The 21,458-nt window shown below is 37.2% G+C and overlaps 1 protein-coding gene across 1 annotated transcript in view; it reads left to right on the forward strand.

Moving 5' to 3' along the window:
* MYLK (myosin light chain kinase) overlaps positions 1–21,458 on the forward strand; it is a 194,398-nt gene that overhangs the window by 40,347 nt on the left and 132,593 nt on the right. The window contains exon 2 of the mRNA XM_070950178.1: positions 11,333–11,502. Within this exon, the coding sequence (XP_070806279.1) occupies positions 11,341–11,502 (162 nt within the window). The 5' untranslated portion in view covers positions 11,333–11,340. The remainder of the gene's footprint in view (positions 1–11,332; positions 11,503–21,458) is intronic.

Below are 21,458 nucleotides of genomic sequence, written 5' to 3' on the forward strand. Positions count from 1 at the left end.
GATTCAGTTAATGGGTTTGCAGGTCATCTAAAGGTGTAACCTGCATTATCATGATTTATTAGAGAAGCCAAATAACATAGTAAGCCAGAGGCGGGCTTCAGATCCCTTAGCAACGGGTTCACTGCCCTGTTGCTGGATGGTCGTGGCCATGGTGGGCATGGCCTAGTCACCACCTGCATCGCGGCAGGAGGGGCATTTTTTGGCCTCCCCAGGCTCCAGAGGCTTTCCTCGAGCCTCCGGGGGGGGTGAAAATTGCTTCCCCTGGGGTCCAGAGGCCCTCCGGAGGCCGGAAACAGGCCTGTTTCTGGATTTATGGAACTTCCGGGAGGCCCATTTTTCGCCCTCCCAGACCCTCCAGGCGGCCCCTGCACTTACCTGGAATGGTGAATGGGGCATGTGGAGACTCCTGGGAGGGATGTGGTGGGTGTGGCCAGACAGGGGTGGCATTTGGGGGTTCACCGAACCCTGGCGATCCTTGGCTAGAGGATCGCCCAAACCCTGCTGAATCCCCAGAAGCCCAGCCTGTAGTAAGCTATTCATCATAATTCAGAGCATTATAAAGTCTGCCTATATGATAGTTTCCATCAATATCTTAGAAGACCAACAGAGTTAAAGTTAGTTAAATTCAGCAATGCTAAATCTACATGAATATTTAAAGAAAACCAGTTTTATGAAGTAGAGAGGGCAGAAGAAACTCTTTGGTTTTTTGTTTTTTTTTGTATAATATAGTATATTCAATCTTGCCATGGGGGTCTCTTCAAGTGAATCTAATGTACTGGAAGATACAAAAAGAAGTATTATTTTTAAAAAAACGAAATGAGGCCCAGATGTTTTGTGTCTGCAGGTGGCCTATGAACAAGGGACTTGTATACATTTACCCTGTGCATAAATTCTTTGAAATAAGGAATTAAAACATTAATATGTTTGATGCCTAACTAAAAGAGAGTTTGGTTTTCTGCATAGCAGGACAGATTTGATTCCAGAAACAAAGAAGAAAGCTAAGATGGAATTTGGAATTTGTCCATACAAATGTTATATGCCATGCTGGATGAATCAGTTGAGGTTTGTTGGCACGCCTAGAGCGAAAGGGGGTAGAGCCAACGATTTGGGATTTATTTATTAGGGCTATCTCCAGTTATGGAATATGATTGGACATGACAGGTTTGGCTTATTTCAGTACTTCTGGGCCTTTTAACTGTCCAGTAAAAAAGTATTCTGATGAAAAAAGCTGCATGCGCCAACATTTTTGTCTTTACATACCTATTAAAGAAAAAGGATTTTTGTATATATGATCTGGAAATTCTATAATATGATGGTTTCCTTCTTGGCATCAGAAGTATTTCATTGTAATCAGAATTATTTCCATTTGTATCTACGGAAGTGTATAGAGAACATTTTCTGCCTTTTTTTATTTGTGCATGAGGAAACCTCTCAGTTCAATTAGTCTTACATTCTGATTCTACATGCTTTTTATAATTTTTAAAATATGCTTAGCTTTTAATACTTTATGCATCAGAATGTAAACACTCCAGTGCTCATTTCATTTATTGTAGCAATTTGTGCTGTTTTTCTGGGTTGTTTTTGGAACTAGGCAGGTAATTTACAGTTCTTCTTTCATGCCTTTCCTATACTGTAGTCATTGGGACATTTTAAGTATTTGCAGTATTGAGTGTTATCATTGCCTAAATGAAATTTGGGAGTTTTGGGTGAATCTTCTAAAAACTTCACAAGAGAGAGTTGTTCGTATTATCAAAATACATTCATGCCATGACAAATTTCTACTGAATGCACCACATGGGTATTGTATTTATCTCCTCAGCATCCCCTATAGTCAAATGATTTACAGAGTATCAGAATATAGATTTATACTTGGGCTCATAAACCCTCAAAGGAAAAGGAAAATCCCAAGTATTTTTATTTTTCTCTACCACCTGAAGTTTTATGGTAGAGTCATAAAACTCCTTGTTGACTTGCTGCTTTCGGATACTCACATTTTATTAACCTTACCCAAATACTTTCAAGATTCTCTCAGGAGCAGGCAGGACATAACCAGGTCTTTCTTTTCCATCAAGCAAGGCTGGCGTGAACACCCTCCCCCTTTTCTAGTCTTTTTTAGTTTTTTTTAGTTTTTAAATTGTCATTGGATTTTAATTGGATTGTTTTAAATTGGGCCAGTTATGTAATTCTTTTAATAATTTTAAATTTTGTATTGGCATGTGTTTTAGTTCTGGCTGTGCACCCCCCTGAGTCCACTAGGAGAAGGGCGGTATACAAATTGAATAAAATAAATAAATAAATAAATAATGATGACTGACTGACTGAACCAAGAATTCTTCAGTGATTAATTCTGTTTATGTGTCTCATTACTTCTATTTATTCGCATCCATTCTTATTATTTCTCTTTGGTTAGAAAACAGTTTCGAAATATATGAGGAACCTAAAGTCTGCTGCTAATGAACATGTTCATATGCAGAAAGTATATTTTCATAATCTTTGATGGATACTGCTTCCTTTTAATTAGGAATAATGGATCTCTAAGGCACAGAATTTTGATTTGGAAAGAAAATAATCTGGGCAATTTTAATTGGATGTGCAATCGCAAACCCTCAGAGTTGGGCATGGCAGGTAGTCCTCGACTTAAAACAATTTGTTTAGTGATTGTTTGAAGTTACAACAACATTGAAAAAAGTGACTTATGACCAGTGAAAGTGACTTTCACACTTATAACCATTGCAGCACCCCCATGGTCATGTGATCAAAATTTAGATACTTGGCGACTGATTCATATTTATGACCATTGCAGTGTTTCAGGATCATGTGATTTCCTTTTGCGACCTTGTGACAAGCAAAGTCAAATGAGGAAGCCAGATTCACTTACAACTGTTACTAATTTAACAACTGCAATGATTCACTTAACAACTGTGGCAAGAAAGGTCATAAAATAGGACAACTCACTTAACAAATTTCTCAGCAACAGAAATTTTGGGCTCAATTATGGATCAGTCAAGGACTACCTGTAGTCTTTTTATTTATTTATTTATTTACAGCATCAGCATGTGGCAAACCACTGTTATAGTTATTTGATAAATGACAAATTCTGTCCATTACAGAGACTTAAATGTTACTGTTAACTGAATCTGTAGTCAGCAGCAAACCAGTAAAACTGCAAACTATATACCATATTTTTCAGAATATAAGACCCCCCCCCCCAAAAAAGTGGGTGGAAATATCTGTGTGTCTTAAACAGTGAATATTGCAGTGAGGATGGAGGGGGGTTGGTGCGACACCGATCAGTTGTTCTAGAACGGGTTGTGACAAACGGGGCATGGCAGCAAATGGGCCAGATGATACTGGATGGATGCTGGGAGGCAGAGGAAGATTTTTTTTTTCTTGTTTTCCTCCCCAAAAACTAGGTGCGTCTTATAGTCTGGAGTGTCTTATAGTCTGAAAAATACGATATATGATATTTTATGTAACAGTATTCCAATATCTAAGGGGCTTCCACAAAGAAGAGGGGGGCAGTCTATTTTCCAAAGCACTTGAAGGTAGGACAAGAAGGCAGGATGGAAACTAATCAAGGAGATATCCAACATAGAACCAAGGAGGAATTAAAGCAATTAGTTGTAATTGTTAGAACAATTAGTGGAATGACTTACCTCTAGAAGTTGTGGGTGCTCCAATACTGGAAGTTTTTAAAGAATAGATTGGACAACCATTTGTCTGAAAAGGTATAGGACTTCCTGCCTGAGCAGGAGGTTGGATTAGAAGACCTTCCTGGTCCCTTCCAACTCTGTTATTCTGTGTCCACCTTTTTATCCATACAAAACTAATCTTAAGTGTTGTCCAATATTCAAGTCTCAAAAGAAGAAACCTGTTCATGTTGTTCTTCAATAGTCTGCCTCTCACATCTGTCCTATGGTATTATTGGAAACATCTGGATTAGTTTTTGTTGCTTAACGCCCATTAGGAAGATGTGCTTTACTAGAATCCTGACCATTCATGAAAATAATGTTTAGCAGCCTGAAGGAAAATGAAGAATGTAAAGCAGATTAAAAATTTTGTTGGTGGAATGGGAAAGGTAGTAATAATTAGTTCCATAAAGTTTTAAAAAGTAAACATCTTGTACAACTTAATTTATTGAACTAGAGACATCTAGAGCAAATAGATAATGCATTTTGCTACACAAAATAAATTAATTGATGAAGGTCTACCATGCTAGCTTAATCCTAAAATTTATTCTGAATGCATCTTTGTCAATTACACAATATTGTATTTATGAAAGTATTATTCAATACTGCATTTTTGAAAAGTTCAGGTTCTTCATTTTTTTAGAAAACCTGTTTGCAATTTTTCTCTCTCTCTTTAGGAATAAAATAAGTTTACAACAAATAAGTTGTGCTGATCGGCATCTGTTTTCCAACCAGAGGAAATGCTTGCTGTATCTTCTTCCTCCCAGCTCCTGTTTAGTGTTTCATGCATCACTTTAAAACATCTTCCCACACAGCTCCTCAACCTTTCCAATTCAATAGCATGCTACTGTGATCTTTTCAATTGGGAAATGCACACAAATTCAGTTTGCCTTCAATGCTGCTTTCACCAAGATTGCTAAAATGTTGTTTTCAGAAGGTCTCACTCCTTGTATTGTACTAACCAAATATGATCTTGTTTAATTTCTCTGATTTGGCTCAGAAATAGGTGATACTCTCTGCTGAAGCCAGAATAATAAAATTATTCTAGATTAAATACTTTCTTCCATTAAGACAAGATATTTATATCCAGAACCTATGTACAACCAAATACATACAGATAGTTCACATATCTGGATCCTTGATGATTATTTCTTTGTATCACCCCTATAGTGATGCATGGTGCTAGAGCAACACCAATCATACTTAAATAAAATTCTTCATTATAAAACAAACACAAAAACAAATGTAGAAGGAAGCTATTGGGCAGTTTCTAAATTTGATAAATAAAACATAAGATTTCATTATGTTGTGCTGTCCTTCGTATAAAGCAGATACCCAGATTATATGAAGGGCTGTTGGAAATATTCAAGATAAAATCCTGGAAAGGAAAAACTGTACATGTGAAACATTTAAAAGTAGACACTGAGAATAAGAGCAGCCAGTTTTATTGATGTTCCCATTTTTACTGACTTCTGTAGAAATTGTTTGTTAGAACTGAGATTGGTTAATAAAAATATTCAGTACTCTTTGCAACTTAATTTCAAGTGTTTCCAAATCTTTCTATAGCAATATTTTAAGAATAAAAGAATATGGTATATAACTAGGGAACAGCTCCTTTCTTGCATATGCTCACTCAAAGCTGTTAAATTGATTATGAAAAATCCCATGAACAAGGAACAGTAAAGAAGAACAGTAAAGAAGGGAAACTAAACTACCTTTTAAACAAAGTTTTAAAAGTTGATGCAGATTTTCCTGGTCAATAACTATCTTACCCAATATATTTAAATTTGTTATGAATGTATGCATTGTTTATGTATTTATTTATGCATTTATTTATCTGCATTGATATTACGATCCTATCTTTCTCTTTAATTACACACACAAACACAATAACACAATCTACAATAAACAATATACACCTCATAATATACTAAATAGTGAAAATATTAAACAAAACAAAAAGTGGAATCAGATCTTGTACAAAAACAGACAAAAACAAACAAAACACTCCCTGCATCTTAATCCAAGACCTGGGAGAACAACCAGCTCTTCAAGCTTTCTAGGTGGGAGGCATATAGATTTTCAAGGTGATCTCACTCCAGAGGGCAGGTGCCACAAAAGAGAAGGCATACTTTCAGCATCCCAACAAATAGCACTGCTTAATCAAAGGAATTTGGGGCACATCAACCTTGTTGGCTTATAGTGACTGGGAAGATATCATGGTCCCTTATATAGCTTTGACCCGTGCCATATTGGGCTATATAAATGCTAACCAGTACCTCAAGACATACCTCAAAGCATACTAGCAACCAATTTAGTTTTCAAAGAACAGATGTCACACTGACATATGCCCATCACTGCCTGCAGTGCTGCATTCTGAACCATCCAAGTAGTTTTCAAAGATACCACCATGTGCATCATATTGCAGTAATCAAGCTGTAATATATCTAGGACATCAGTGACTGATTGAAATTGAAAGCAGGGGTGGTATTCACTTACCTTCGCTACCAGTTCGCAAATATGAGCACACGCACCTCCTTCACACATGTGCAGAAGGTCAAAAACGGGATGTGATGATATTCAGGTGGGTGGGTGGAGCCTCCCGCCACCAGCGCTATCAGATCACGTGATCCGGATAGAACCAGCTGAATTTCACCACTGGATTGAAGTAACTGCTATCAGCGGTGGGTTCTAAACATTTTTACTACCAGTTCTGTGGGCGTGGCTTATTTTGTGAGCGTGATTTGATGGTCATGTGACAAACAATTCTTTAAGATTTAGCAGAGGTACTGGTCTACTAGGCTTTTAACTGCTTGTAGAGCCATACCGGTCTACCCATTTGTTTTTGGAGCGCACCGGTCTATCCATTTGTTTTTGGAGCACATTGTCTACCACCACACTGCCTTTTACTGCTGATCAGCTGTAGGGTGGTCCTTTGAAGCGACTGGGAAGAGTTTAAACAGTTTTTTGCCATTCTGCCACCACCGAGAGCATCGGAAACCACTTTCAGGCAGCTTGGCCTCAATTGCCAATCTACCACCACCGAGCGGTTTACAAGGAGCAGATCGGTTCTAGCCGATCAGTTGAGAGGCTTCTCGGCTTCTCAATATAAAGCTAAAGTGTCTTGGTTTTTTTTTTTTCTCTCTTCTTTGTCAAGTGAGCCATGATTTTTTCCTTCTAGCCGATCAGCTGGGACTCAGGAGGCAGCGAATAGATTGGAGGCAGGGCCAGGCAGAGGTGGTATTTACCGGTTTTCCGAACTACTCAAAATTTCCATTATCGGTTCGCAAGAACCGGGGAGAAGCGGTAGCAACCCACCACTGACTGCTATGGATAGCATGTGGTTTTTATACAATCATAAATTGTATTGTATGATACAATAACCGTGATGCAAACTTAATGTGACTTAGGTCTAGGCTCCTAAAAGTGTCATTACCAACATCAAGACAGCCAGACACATTTCCAAATATTATTGCCACAGTTGTCCACTATGGGATCATTGTTGCCTGTGATTTGAATGGCCCACTAGACACCTTCATGTGTCAAAAATCCAAGAAACAAAGCCACTTCAATATGAGCCATGGAAAATTTCTAAACACAGAGTAAGACCTAATATTGTACTTCTATTTGCTGCAGAAGAAATTGGAAGCTTCCCCCCCCCTCTGTCTTTTGGTTCTTTTTTTTTCTCCTTCCTTCCTTCCTTCCTTCCTTCCTTCCTTCCTTCCTTCCTTCCTTCCTTCCTTCCTTCCTTCTTTTTTTATTCCTTATTAATTTGTGTTAGGTTTTATGTTCTTTGCAAGACCTTTAATAAAATCTTTTTAAAAAATGGACAAAAAAAAACATCCATGGAAAATTCAGCTGCCTGCTGGACATCATATATCTTACATCGGGGAATGAAAACCTTGAAAAAATATTGAGTTCCACTAAACTTTCTAGTAGAAATCCAAGAGAATAAAACACGGCTGGAGGAGCAGGAACGGAGGACTTGATCCATTTTCTGTAACATCTGAATACATCATTACATAAGTTAGTAATATTTACCTGTTGCTAGTGTTGAAATAAGATATCAGTAACCTGTTCGACTGTCAGTGGAGTTCCCCATGGGACAGTTGGCATAGTCTAGGTCTAGATCATAAAATTAGGTAACCTCTTTAATAAAGGGGAACACCAAGTTTCCAAGGTTAACTTCAACCCTGCGGGCAAAGCATGTCCAGAAAGTCATCTCTCACATGGATTTTCTTTAGACTTAATATCAAGAAACTTGGAATTAAGCTACAGAATCTTCAAAACTGAATAAGCAAAATTCCCACCTTTACCAGTGAATTAATTAAGGTGAAATCTGGATTAAGTACTGTTTTTCCAGATAAGCCTGATACCAAAACAGTGTTGAGGAAGACTAGAAGCAACAGAGGTGTGTGTGACATTGCATCTTTTGGTGTAGTACCAACAATGGCGATGATAACTTTTTGTGACAGTGAATTTATTGAGTTTTCAATAAATGTTGGCATAGGAATACTGCAATGGCTATAACTACAAAAAATCCCAAAGGTGCTTTTTCAAGAGGCAACCGGACTTTCTAGTTTTTCTTTGAAGACTCTTCACTTCTCATCCAAGAAGCTTCTTCAGCTGAAGAAAATCCAGAAAATCCAGGTGCCTCTTGAAAAAGCACCTTTGGGACAACCATGACCTGGATGACTGAGAATCTTCATAGATAACTACAAGAAATGGTCATTAATTCCCTGCATTCAGTACTTTTGTAACTTCAAATGGTGGCTGAATGAGTGATTGCTGACTAAGGGCTACCTGTACAGATGGAAACTTCTAGTCCTGAATTGGAGGGACAAAACAGAAGAGGATTCTCTGGGAAAGTAATTTTCAACAGTCTGGAATAGAATCCCAATGAGAGTGCAGTAGTAGTATTTTTTATTTGTTTTGCATGCCAGGTAGGAGAGAAAGAGGGGGAAAGAGAAACACAGAAATCAGGAGTATTATAATTTTTTAAAATAAGAAAATAGTTTTGTGGTTGGTATTTGTGTGACAGGAACTTATTTAGGAAAAGACTTATTCAGGAAACAACTTGATGCTGGCAAAGCATAAATTAAATGCCTTAACAATGTCTGCTCATTGCTAAGAGCCTACAGTAAGTATGCCTTCCCTGTCTTGGAAAGAGAGTGAATCTCATCAGGTAAATACCTGAATGCTCAGGCCAAATTCAGAAGAGAAAGAAGACTGAACTGGGAGAGGAAGGAAGTGATGAAGCCCCAAGAATATCAGTTTAAAACATTTTGATACCTAAGTAATATATTATTTTGAGAAATTCATTTTCAGTGGGGAAAAAATTATTCAGAGAGCTTGTCTATTCTTTCTCCAATGATGGAGTTCCACACTCAATGAGGTTATCTACACCTGCTTTTTCTAAACCAAAAGGTGAGGAAACTCAGGAGTAGTATTCAGAGGGCTGCTAACATAACATCCCACTTTACCTATGCTAGTAAGTATATCTATCCGTATGTTCTGTTCTTGACAAAAAATTGCAAACTTTTGGGCCTCTTATGAAGTATTGGAATAAAACCTGCTTTGGAATAAATGACTTGAATCCATTAGTTAGTCTTAATTATTTCTTGTTTCATTTATGACTAATTACCCTTGCAATACTAGTGATTGTTTTGAGCTGGAGGGTAATTGTATAATAGACTTCTTAGAGTTGGCAGAACTTTAGAAAAACTTAATGTGGCATGTTTCCTTCAGTATTTCACTCTCATCCCCTTACTTGTAACATTATTGAGTATTTGTATTTTCACCCATCATAATGCAATGCATTATTGGATTGAGGTATGTCATCCTTTAAGATATTTTGTCTGTTCAGGGTCTTAAGACATTATGGATTTATTACTGCATTACAACTTCATAGATGATGTATCCTGTTTAGGCATGCACATTGCTTTTGTGCTGTAATTGTTTTTAATTAATGGTAAGATGAGTGGAAGGAAGCAATCTCTTACTTAGAATGCAATGGGGTCATGGAAAACTGGAAAATGAATCCTGGCGCCCTTTTCATCCTTGCCAATAGGCTCTAAGCCAGATGTTCTCTTCAATTTTTTAACATCCAACTTTAAATATGTTTGTCCTCCTCCTAATATCTCCGATGTAATAGCTTAGCATAAATACCTTTAGCTTCAGAATCTTAATGTTCCTATATGTCAGTAGTATGGAGAAAAGCCTGAAGACTTGTAGCAGTGTAACTGTATAAAGGTATCATTAATTCAGGTAGATATAGAAGGTAACATTAATCACACAAAAAGCCAGTCTTCTGATTCCATGATTTGACAGGCGAATTTGTTTCATATGTGGTGACTAATGGAAGCCACTTCCCAGTTTGTAAAATGAACATGGATTGCCCAGTTTCACAAGATAGTCCCATTATTTGACCCAATTAATATAATCCAGATTTAATTTATCAGAGAATTAAAAAGGAATAATTTCTTAAATAAAAAAGTCCCTATTAAACAATACTTTATGAAAGTGTTAATGAAAGTTCAAATAATGCAATATTCAATTTAGTGCAGATTGTAAATTGATAGCATTTTGTGTTTAATGCAACCAAAAATTCAGCTAATGTGAAGCTAATACATGTGCAGTTGTGGTTGGGACTTTAGATACTGCTAATTTTGTGTGCAACAGGGAGAAAAGAAAGATTCCAGTTTTTCCCCTAGCTGTGTGGTGATGGTGCGAACATGGCTGCCATTTTCTCCCCCTCACTTGTGAGCAGAGACAAAACGGCAGCCACCAGACAATCTGCTTCATTATGCTGACTTAACACAGTCCATACAATTCTGAAATAGCTTTTGCAATACCATGCAGACTTTGCTAAGGCAGCAAAATGAAGTATTTTGTCCCCTGGCCACGCAGTGGAAACCTGAATAGGTCCACCATCTGTGGGTAGGACAAAATGGTGGCTGCTTCTGGAACTGCATCATGCAGCTACACAGAAAAGCAATTCATTCCAGCATTCTGAAAGGCTCGGAACCCTTCAAAAAGTAAATGAGGGGGAGGTTGTTTGGCCTGGTAGAATGAGAATCAGGCCTAAGGCTGGAGAGACCCAGTGAGAGTGGATGCCAAGAGGCGGGAAGTGGAACACAGGGTATCTTGGAATGCTGGGGGGCAGCCTTAGAAGGGCGGGCGGGTGTTGGCCTGTGCTAGGCCTCCAAGGGCATCCTCTACCCCTGAAGTACCCTGAACTCCCCTTAATGACCCAGGCATTAATTTAATAATTCATTGGGGCAAGCAGAGGTGGGGGTTTATTAGATGAAATGTGCCACCTAATGATCATCGCAACATGAAAATGTAATGGGCAGGCTCCATTATGGTCATATCTCAAGGACTGCCTATATTTTACTATTTAGCTTTATCTAGTCATAATTTAGTGATTTCAGTTCCCACTTAAATAAATGGAACTTTATTTGTAAATATTGTATGCTCATGGGTGTCTTCTGTGAAGAATGTCTCATCGCATTCAGAGGTACACTTTTAATTCCATCTAGAATAGTGTGCAGATTTAAGTGACTGGATTGTCCTTCTAATAGTGCTTGTTAATCTTATATTTGTTCTTTTTTTTTAAACATATTTTTTTAATGTTTCTGAAGGACTTAACATGGGGGATGTCAAACTGGTATCGACTCAGATCTCCAAAGCCACCTTGACTTTGAACCACTCTTCTCTAAGAACTCCCACTGCAACAGAAGCACCAGCATTTATTCTACCTCCACGAAATATCCAGGTGCCAATTGGAGGCACAGCAAAATTTGAAGGACAGGTAACCAGAGCTATACTATACGATAGTACACTCTGTTCTCTGGTAGTCTGAAGAGAGTGGAGAAAGTGTGTGTCTATGTGTTATATGTATGAAAGTCATCTGTGTGTGCAAGAGTAAGAGAAATGACATATGTGTTTTTATAGGCATTAAAGGTGATGTTGTTGTTATTGTCATTATTTGCATTTGGTTTAATGTTGACTCCTGACAACTTCCTGAACTAGATACTGCAGTTTTCTTGGCAAGAAAATTTGTTTGCCCATTGCCTTCTTTTTGGGCTTTGAGACAGTGACTGGCCCAAAATCACCTAGCTGGCTTCATGCCTATGGGCAGAACATACATTTCTACCATAGTGCCTTAACCATTACATTAAACTGGTTCTTTTATTGTGAATTAATCATTATTAATTCAGTTAATGTAAATTTCATTTTTATTCTGTCCTGATTCTATCCTTTTTGCAAGGCATGGTTTTTGTTTTATTTAATTTTAAGTTATCTATTTTCCCTTTTTCATTTATGCATGAGGGATTTTAGGACAACACAATTATTTTGGCTTTGCCATGTAAATTTGAAGGCCTTATTTCAAAAGTGCTTATCCTTAGTATTCTTGTAGACCATAGTAATAAAAGACTCTGCCCACAATTATCAGTTAAAATTGCAAAGATGTTCAAGAAATAGATCAGAGGCAGTTTAATCCAGTTGTCTGGTATTGTATAGTATTCAGAGGTCCAGCCCCTGTTGAGATTGACTATTTGACACTTTTGTTATTACATAGTTTCTGTGTATTAAAAATATTGATTCATTCCTGTCTCTTCCCAATTAAAATACTTTAGCGATGTTATGAAAAAAAAGCAAGCAGCAGGTCTCCCTTTATAATAATGTTTCCACATATTGTGTTTTCATTTTTTTAAGAGTAGACTGTTGATTCTGAAATTACAGGAACAAATATGTACCTAATTAATCTCAGTTATTTTTCTTTTTCTATTTGGATACTAGTGATTACCTGTTGGAGTCTGAATACATTATTTCAAAACCTTGTATGCAACTCTGAGAACAACAGTTCCGAAATGCTACTGATGAGAAAAGGAGGGTGGATTATTTTTATGATATTCTCTGATTCTGAACTAGTTTTGATGTCTGCACAAAATAAACAATAGGATTTCAATTTTATCTCATTATCTCCCAACATTTGCATAAATGACTAGATGACAAAACAGTGATTAGTCATTTTAAGACAGTGATGGCAAACTTATGATACATGTATCAAAGGTGACATGTCACAACATTTTGATTAACACACCAACATTTACAACCGCCAAAGCAAACTGTTCTCAAAAACACGCCCCATTCTTGCATGATTTGGGGTGTGTGTCAGTGATGAAATTCAGCCGGTTCTACCCAGATTGCAAAATTAAGCATGTTTCGTATGGTTGCCTATTAGCTAGAATTTTATTGAGCCCTTTACTTTGTTTTGACAAGGATCGATATGAAGAGACATGCTCATAAAACTGATCAATTGCATTCTTCTCTGTATTGTTCAGGCTAACTATGGAAAACAAAATAAATGTATTCCTGATATTTGAGAAATAAAATCATTCTGCTCCAACGAAAGCACTTTGGAAAAATCTTTAGATCAGCTGAAGTTTAATTTTTATTATTTAGAATGGAAGTATGAAATGGTATCATGCATTACATTACATTGAGGCACTATGCTTGGAAACATTCCATTTTCATCATTTATTTTTGTCTCGCTGACATGGTTGATGGTCTTGATTCTATGAATCTGATGCCAGGCTGAACAAAGCCAGCTTTACACACAGGCATTATTTTCATGTCTAACAGGAAATGGAAAACCTTAATTTGCTCTGGATTTTACCTTACATTTAGGCTGCATATTATATTTGACTTTTCCAGAACCTTCTCTGTATGAGGTAAGAAGATAATGCACATATGGTAGGTTTTCCTCCTTTCTGTTCCATACTTTGAAGTATAGTTTTTTTTCCAGCGTAGCATCAGAGTCATTAAGGTATTTGTGAGCCTTTTCTGTTTCTACAGGTAGTCCTTGACTTATAACAGTTGATTGATTGTTCAAAGTTACAACGGCACTGAAAAAAGTGACTTATGACAATTTTTCACATTTATGACCATTGCAGCATCCCCATGGTCACATGATTTACATTCAGATACTTGGCTCATATTTATTGCAGTATCCCAAAGTTATGTGAGCCCCTTGCAACTTTCTGACAAGCAAAATCAATGGGAAAACCGGGTTCACTTAACAGCTGTGTTAGGAACTGCAGTGATTCACTTAGCGAATGTGATGAGAAAAGTCATAAAATGGGGCAAAGGTCACTTAACGCATTTTTTACTTAGCAACATAAAGTTTGGGCTCAATTGTGGTCATAACTTGAGGACTACCTATATTTCGGAAAACCTGTTAGCACTGCCTAGCTATCAGTGTCAATAAGACTTGGAGGTTTTAGAGCTGCTTGACAGTATGCTTTTTGGGTCAAAGTGTCTGCAAAAATCTAGTTGGAGGCAACACATTCTCCTGGTGGTGACATTCATAGTCAGTGGTTTATTTAAAAAAACAAAAACAAAAAAACTGCTGGCAAGCCACACAAGCCTGTTTGGGGGCATATTGTGCAGCCTGGCTAGAGATCATCTCTCTGTGGTGACATGTGTATTGTTGTGGTTGTTGTTGTTAGTTGCGAAGTCGTGTCTGACCCATCGCGACCCCATGGACAGTGTTCCTCCAGGCCTTCCTGTCCTCTACCATCCTCAGGAGTCCATTTAAGGTCACGCCTACTGCTTCAGCCAGCCACCTCCTTCTCTGCTGTCCCCTTCTTCTTTTGCCCTCAATCTTTCCCAGCATTAGGTTCTTTTCCAGTGAGTCCTTCCTCCTCATTAGGTGGCCAAAGTATTTCAGTTTCATCTTCAGGATCTGAAGTATTTCAGTTTCATCTTCGGGATCTTCAGGATCTGGCCTTCTAAAGAGCAGTCAGGGTTGATCTCCTCTAGGACTGACCGGTTGGATCACCTTGCAGTCCAAGGGACTCACAGGAGTCTTCTCCAGCACCATAGTTCAAAGGCCTCATTTCTTTGGCACTCAGCCTTCCTTATGGTCCAAGACATGTATAGTATTGCTTATAGTTAACGGCGTCTGCAAGGAGAGGTTGAAAAAAGATGGCAGCTGTGATTGTGTGATCCAAACTATCTGTAACCATATACCTATACCTACTGTATATTTAGCTATAAATGCACACATCTTTTCTTCACTTCAGGTGCCACTGGTTAAATAGGTACTGATTTGACTTTTTAAATTTTTAGTTGACGATCTGTAATAATCAACCTACTGTCTTTCATCCAAGTGAACTTTTCAGGAGCACAATTCCTTGTTTTATACTTTATGAGTTGCCCCAAACGTTTTGATACTGGGTAACTATAAATAAATGGCTCAGTAAATCCTATTGATTCTAATTCCAGAACACTCATGGCAATCATGCTTGCTAAATAGCTATGATTATTTTGCAAGTGGCAAGTTTAAAAAAGACCACAAACTGTATCCCTGGTAAACTGCAGTCAAAAAAGGAAACTTCTAGTATACCATCTCAGTATGTCTTTCAGATGCGTTCAGCTATCATTTCCATTTAAAATCTTTCTGCCTTTTGAATAAAATTGTAATAATTTCAGCCTTGCAAAGCTAACTATAAGCTTAGCAAAGCTTAGCTCTGGCATAGTGAGAATGGTATTTTTGGTTTTCAGTTGAACGTGTACTTGTTATGGTAGAAGTTTCATTTTGGCTCATCAAAATTCCAATAAGGATATTATGTTTAAATTATCTATTTCAAAAGAAGATAGATTTACTGTGAATTGAAACTGAATTCCTCTTTGAACTTTTCTAAAATATGTGTTAGCAGAAATTAAGTTTGCTGTTTCTACATTTTTTGGAAAATGAAAGAAAATAAGAAAAAGCAGTGTATCAGATTTGGAGCTTATACATAAAGTCTAGGTTGAGGGATGGACTGTTAGGATATCTGTATTCCCCAGTACAGATACTAAAAAGGCTGGTCAGAGAAGTGAGGCAGTGAATGTGCCAAAGGATAAAGAATCTTGATTAAGGGACTGTGCTCAGTGATGTTAAATATTTACTTTCTATATGCAGGAGGTTTCTAGAATTGGGACTTGCCTTTCACTCCTAGTGCCATTCTTTATAAGTACAGAGGGTGTACTTGGCCGGGGTGTGTGTGATAGTTCTTTAGAGAGCCAGCTTGGTGTGGTGGTTAAGGCATTTGGCTAGAAACAGGGAAATGGTGAGTTCTGGTCCTGCCTTAGGCATGAAGCCATTCACCTTTGGCCAGTCTCTTTCAGCCCTAGGAAGGAGGCACTGGCAAACCACTACTGAAAACACTGCCAAAATAATTATAAAGAATAGTCCAGGCAGTGGCTGGTACTCAAAAAAACTGACTTGAAGGCATACACACAATAGAGTGTCCAAAGAGTAGAATATATTAACTCAGGGTTGACTTTGGAGTCCTTGGTGTTCTCTGAGCTTGGTTGTTTGCCTACAGACATTTTACATTTACAGATGTTACTAGGTAACATCATCAATGTTGTGAGTGTGGGGTTTGCTCCTGGTTTATATACAATAACTTACCCTGGCTATTGTTGATAGGGATGTGGTTTCCTCCTTAGTAGTCTCTTGATTATTGTTTTCTGCTTGATTGTTTCCCTGAAGTTAACCCCTCCAGGGCTATCTGTGTAATATTGAGTGATGTCTGTGTCTATTGATGGGTGATTAGTTTGAATGCCAAGCTTTTATTTATTTATGTTTTATTCATTTATCAAATTTAAATGGCTGACCTCTCTCAAGAAGTTACTCAGTGGTGTATTATGAAAATGTATTGTAACATTCTGTATGCTTCCAGGAATTCTCTAGCACTTTTTGGATTTAGCTTGGTCTAGGATAGTTGAGTCATTAATACTATATCATCACCCTGCAGCAGACTCTTGAAAAGTGTAAAGAAAAGGGTGTATTTCATTCTTTTGCTATAGTTCAAGGCCTCCTTCTCCATCGACTTATTGGGGCAACACCAAAAGATATATTTTCAAGCTACATCTGTATTTCTCAAAATTAGGTTACAAGAGCTATTTTGGGGTAGTCGTGAAGACACCTGGCTAGAAACCAGGAAACTGTGAGTTCTAGTTCTTCCTTGGAAATAAAGCCAGCTGGGTGACCTGGCAATCAATCTCTCTCAGCTCTAGAAAATAGATAAGGGCAAATCACTTTCTTGGCAAGAACATTGTGGGGACTTATCCAGGCAATTGCTAGGAGTCAAAAACTGACTCAAAGGCGCACATTCAAAAAAGGTCATGAATATGATGTGGTACAGATAGGTGGTTGCCATAGAGCACCTTCCTTGCAAGTCGTTTCTCAGTAGGCATACCAGTCTGATACCACAGAATGCCAAATTCAAAATAACACAATGGTTCCTGGGACCTGCATGAAGTCTGAATGTTCTTTTTGAATATACTGTTGGTACTGTTGCCTGGAGAGCAGAAGTCTCTGTGCAAAGCTCTGACTATCTATAAGCTGATGCTTATTCTGCCAAGGGAATGACAATGGAGAGAAGGTGGGGAATGTGATAGGCTACAGCATGATAGGGATTTAACAAGGATCAGACATTGTTCTTTAAGAAAAAGACATGTTCTTCTTATCTCACAGTGGTTACATGAAAAGTAAAGTGCCCACGCATATTCACTCTGCTCGTAGGAAACAATGTCTGTATAGAGTATATGTAGTGTATGTGCAAGGGTAACATTTTTTTTTACTGCAAGTCAAGGTGATGGGCCCTGCCTAAATGCCATCTCAGCCTCATGTTGCAAAACATCAAGACAGGTTTTATTTGCTTTCCACAATTTTTATATTCATTCTGAGGCACTGCATATTTTCCACAAGTCATCTTGCAAATCAGTTCCAAAGAATCTTGCCAAAAAAACTGCAAGGATTTGTTTAGGCAATTGCCAGGAGTCAAAAACTGACTCAAAGGCACCCATCCCCTCCCCCAAAATCATGAATATGATATGAAGAAATGTCTCGAGACAACAGATAGATGGTTGCCATAAAGTGCCTTCTTTGCAAGTCCTTTCTCAGTAGGCTTACTAGTTTGACACCACAGAATGCTAAATGCAAAATAACACAACAGTTCCAGTTCCTGCATGAAGTATGAAAAATGAACTCTTCATTTTAAATGGAAAAATGTATTTGAAGTAAGAATTGAATCTTACCAAGTAAAGGGAAACTTTTAAAGAGTTATAATGCATAAGAATATTGACTGAGGTGCTGTAAGAGTTGAACTATAATTGTTTAGTGATCATATATTGTCACATATGCTGCAATTTTCTATGAATACATCTAACAACTCACACTAAACATTTTTAAAAAAATGCTACACATGTGCATCCCCCAGAATTATAATTGTCTGTTTCATTAATACTCAATAGCCAGTGATGTGCATGTGTACATAATACATATATGTACTGTCCATCATATAAAAGAACAAACATTGCTTTGGGAAATCCCACTAATGAGGGTTGGGAAGATTTTGGAAACTACAGGTGTGGAGGCAGAATCCAATGAGTTGCAGTTGATCTCAGCTACAGCAGCTATATTTTAACACCGAACTCAAACTTTTACATGGAGGTTAAATGCATGTATGGTTGTAGATGGAAGTCACCTGTATCTTTAAGGTACCCACTTATACATCTATGTACAATTTCATCTGCAAAACATTAGTCTCTACTTAGTCAGTACCATTTAGTCAGTCAGTGCTCAGTAGCTTATTAAAGAGATGGGAGAAGATCTCCGCTCATTTGATTCTCACAAAAACAATATTATAAGGTAGACTATAGTGAGAGTGAGAGCAAGAGGGAAGTGTGGCCTAAATACACTCACTGAGCTTTTTGGTCAAGTAGGAACTTTAATTTGCAACTCCTTGTTCTCACTCCAGCACCTTAGGCACTACATTGTATTGTTGATAAAGATACAAGCATTTGATCCAGTAAAAATTGTTTATTGATTGATTGGACTTATATACTGCTTTGTTTTGAAAAGGGCTACAAGTAACTAAGTATCAGATAAGGTTTCTAGTTAAATTGTTAGAGTCAACTGAGAATTGGAAAGCATTTTTTTGTGTGGCTTTTTTTTTGCTATTTTGGATCACCGCGGAGTGTGTGTGTCTAAATATGAAGCATATTGTCTTTGCATAATAGATTATTTGGATCATTCCAAAATAACTTACTTATTAGTACTGTTTGCATATGGGATAAGAACCTAAACATCACCAGATGTGGAATTTCAAAATGTGATTTCTTTGTGTTGTAGTTGAAAATTGCATTTGGTTATTTGAAATGCATGAGTAGTTTAGATTGAATTTGATTTCATTTTTTTGTTATTACTTAATAAGCCATCTGGGATTCTAGACGAAACATTGGTGGCAATCTCTTTATGACTTGTCAGCATTTTCTGTTCTTGGCAAACATGCGGAAGCTATGGTGTGTCATTTTATATAACTTGTTGTTCTTCCTGAAATTTGATTAAAATCTGGAATTTATAGTTAAACAATGTACAATTTACTTCATGATTAGAATATTTTATTGAATTCCATTCCTATCTCAGAGAAAAGTCTCTAATTTCTCTCCTGGTAGCTGCCAGGTGAATTCCACAGTTAAATTTAAGAACAATAAGTTTGTAATAATATATGCAATTAAAACTTAAAAACTTAAAATATTGGCTCTACTTAGAATGTTGATAACCCTAAATGGATAATTTTTTGAATTCTTGAGGCAGAAATCCTAAGAATTGAAAATCACAATCTACTAAACCTGCCCTACTAGTTCCTAGACCTGCTAAAATTACATCTTCTCAAGAGCACCAAGTTGAACAAGAATTTTTTTAGGGCTATTCATTATCCAGGAGAATGAGGCATTAACTTTGAATGTACCACAGTATTTTTTTTGGTGGGACAATTTTATTCTTTGAGAGTGATATTTAAAAGGCTTGTAGTGTTTGAAAAACAACAGTGATTTGGCTTTATATGGCTGACTTTCTGCCTAACAACACCCTGCTACTCTTAACTATATGCTTATGAGTCATAGCACTCAATTTCTTTCAGAAATTCATGGTCTATGTATTTTTAGATAGATCCTGAAAAATCTTCTGCTGGTCTCAGAATTAGATTAAAATTTTAGTCTTAGTTGTGGATTTAGACTGTATCTGGATTTTTTCTTCATCTGATCCAGTGGTGGGTTTCAAAATTTTCTATGGGTGTGGCTTGATGGGCGCGGCCGGGGAAGGATACTGTAAAATCTCCATTCCCACCCCACTCCAGGGTAAGGATACTGTAAAATCTCCATTCCCTCCCCAATCCAGGGGAAGGTTACTGCAAAATACCCATTTCTTCCTGTTCAGCTGGGACTTGGGAGGCAGAGAATAGATGGGGGTGGGGCCAGTCAGTCAGAGCTGTGGTGGCTCAGCAGACTAATTAACATCCACTTACATCTGCTGCCTGCAATTACTGCAAGTTCAAATCTCACCAGGCTCAAAGTTGACTCAGCCTTCCATCCTTTCTAAGGTAGGTAAAATGAGGACCCAGATTATGGGGGCAATAAGATGACTTTGTATAAATATACAAAAGTATGAAGGCTATTGCTTAACACATTGTAAGCCGCCCTGAGACTCTGGAAAAGGGCGGCATATAAATCAAATTAAAAAATAATAATAATAATTTGTACTACCGGTTTTCCGAACTACTCAAAATTTTCGCTACCAGTTCTCCAGAACTGGTCAGAACCTGCTGAAACCCACCTCTGATCTGATCAGATTATAAACAGAAGACCTGAATGCTGTCATTTACCAGATAGAATGTAAGTATGCTTGAAAGCTGTTGCTTCTTGAGTATGCTTTTCTGTGTGCGAATGTGTCCTTAGAGTACAATCTTAAATATATTCATAGCTATTGTATTTCTCTTGGATGCAATTATATGCGAAGAGAGCATGATCATTTGCACAGCATGATCGAAGTTGAGGAAAGATAATTCAGTAAGTCCCAGTGCTTGACTTGCATATGTTTATATAGAAAGGCCTCTTTTTCAATATCAGTAGAATTTCCCCATTTGAAGCCATGATTAATCAAGTGGCATGGATTTAATTCAACTTGAACATACTATATACCATACAATTAAAATTCTCTCTGAATGTGTAGTACTAAAATAAAACTATGTAAGAGTTAAAGCTCTATGTTGCATAGTATTAGATAAGTTAATAAATTCATCACCCAACCATTATTGAATATATTATTAATGACAGATGTTTCCACAGACCAAAGATTAATTTTATAATTAATTAATTATAATTATATAATAATTAATTTTAAGTTTATGTGAACACCTGCAGTTTTGGAATTGGTCAATTGGCAGTTTTGGGTAGCTGGTAGTTTGTCTTAGAATCTATGATCAAACTTCTGGTTATTTTTGGAGGGTTATTTTAATGGATCCTGAACAGAATACCAAAATGTTATCTGAAAGAAACAAATTAGCATGAGACATAGCACCTCTTGGGTAAAACTACTTATCAAAGTTATTTTGCAGTATGGTTTATCTGTTTAATACCTAACTTCAGTTAAATATCTGGACAAGAAAATGTTTAAACATAGGATTCTGCCTGTAACGCCCAAATCAGTATTAAGTCATTTGCAGATATTAGTCCCTTAAAATACTTGGCAAAGAATAAGAAGAAATTTCAAACAGAAAAAAAAAAACCCATGTACCAAAGAACAGTTTTTACCAGAGTGAGATTTGAGTTGTTTGATTCTATGGTGAAAGTACCATAGTAATAAATTGTATACGTGTGTTAACTGTGCATACCACCCATAGTCACATGCAAATGAGATGGGGAGCTATA

The sequence above is a fragment of the Pituophis catenifer genome, unplaced genomic scaffold (genome assembly GCF_029215685.1).
Source record: "Pituophis catenifer annectens isolate HBS135680 unplaced genomic scaffold, rPitCat1.0.hap2 SCAF_1, whole genome shotgun sequence".
Lineage (NCBI taxonomy): Eukaryota > Metazoa > Chordata > Lepidosauria > Squamata > Colubridae > Pituophis > Pituophis catenifer.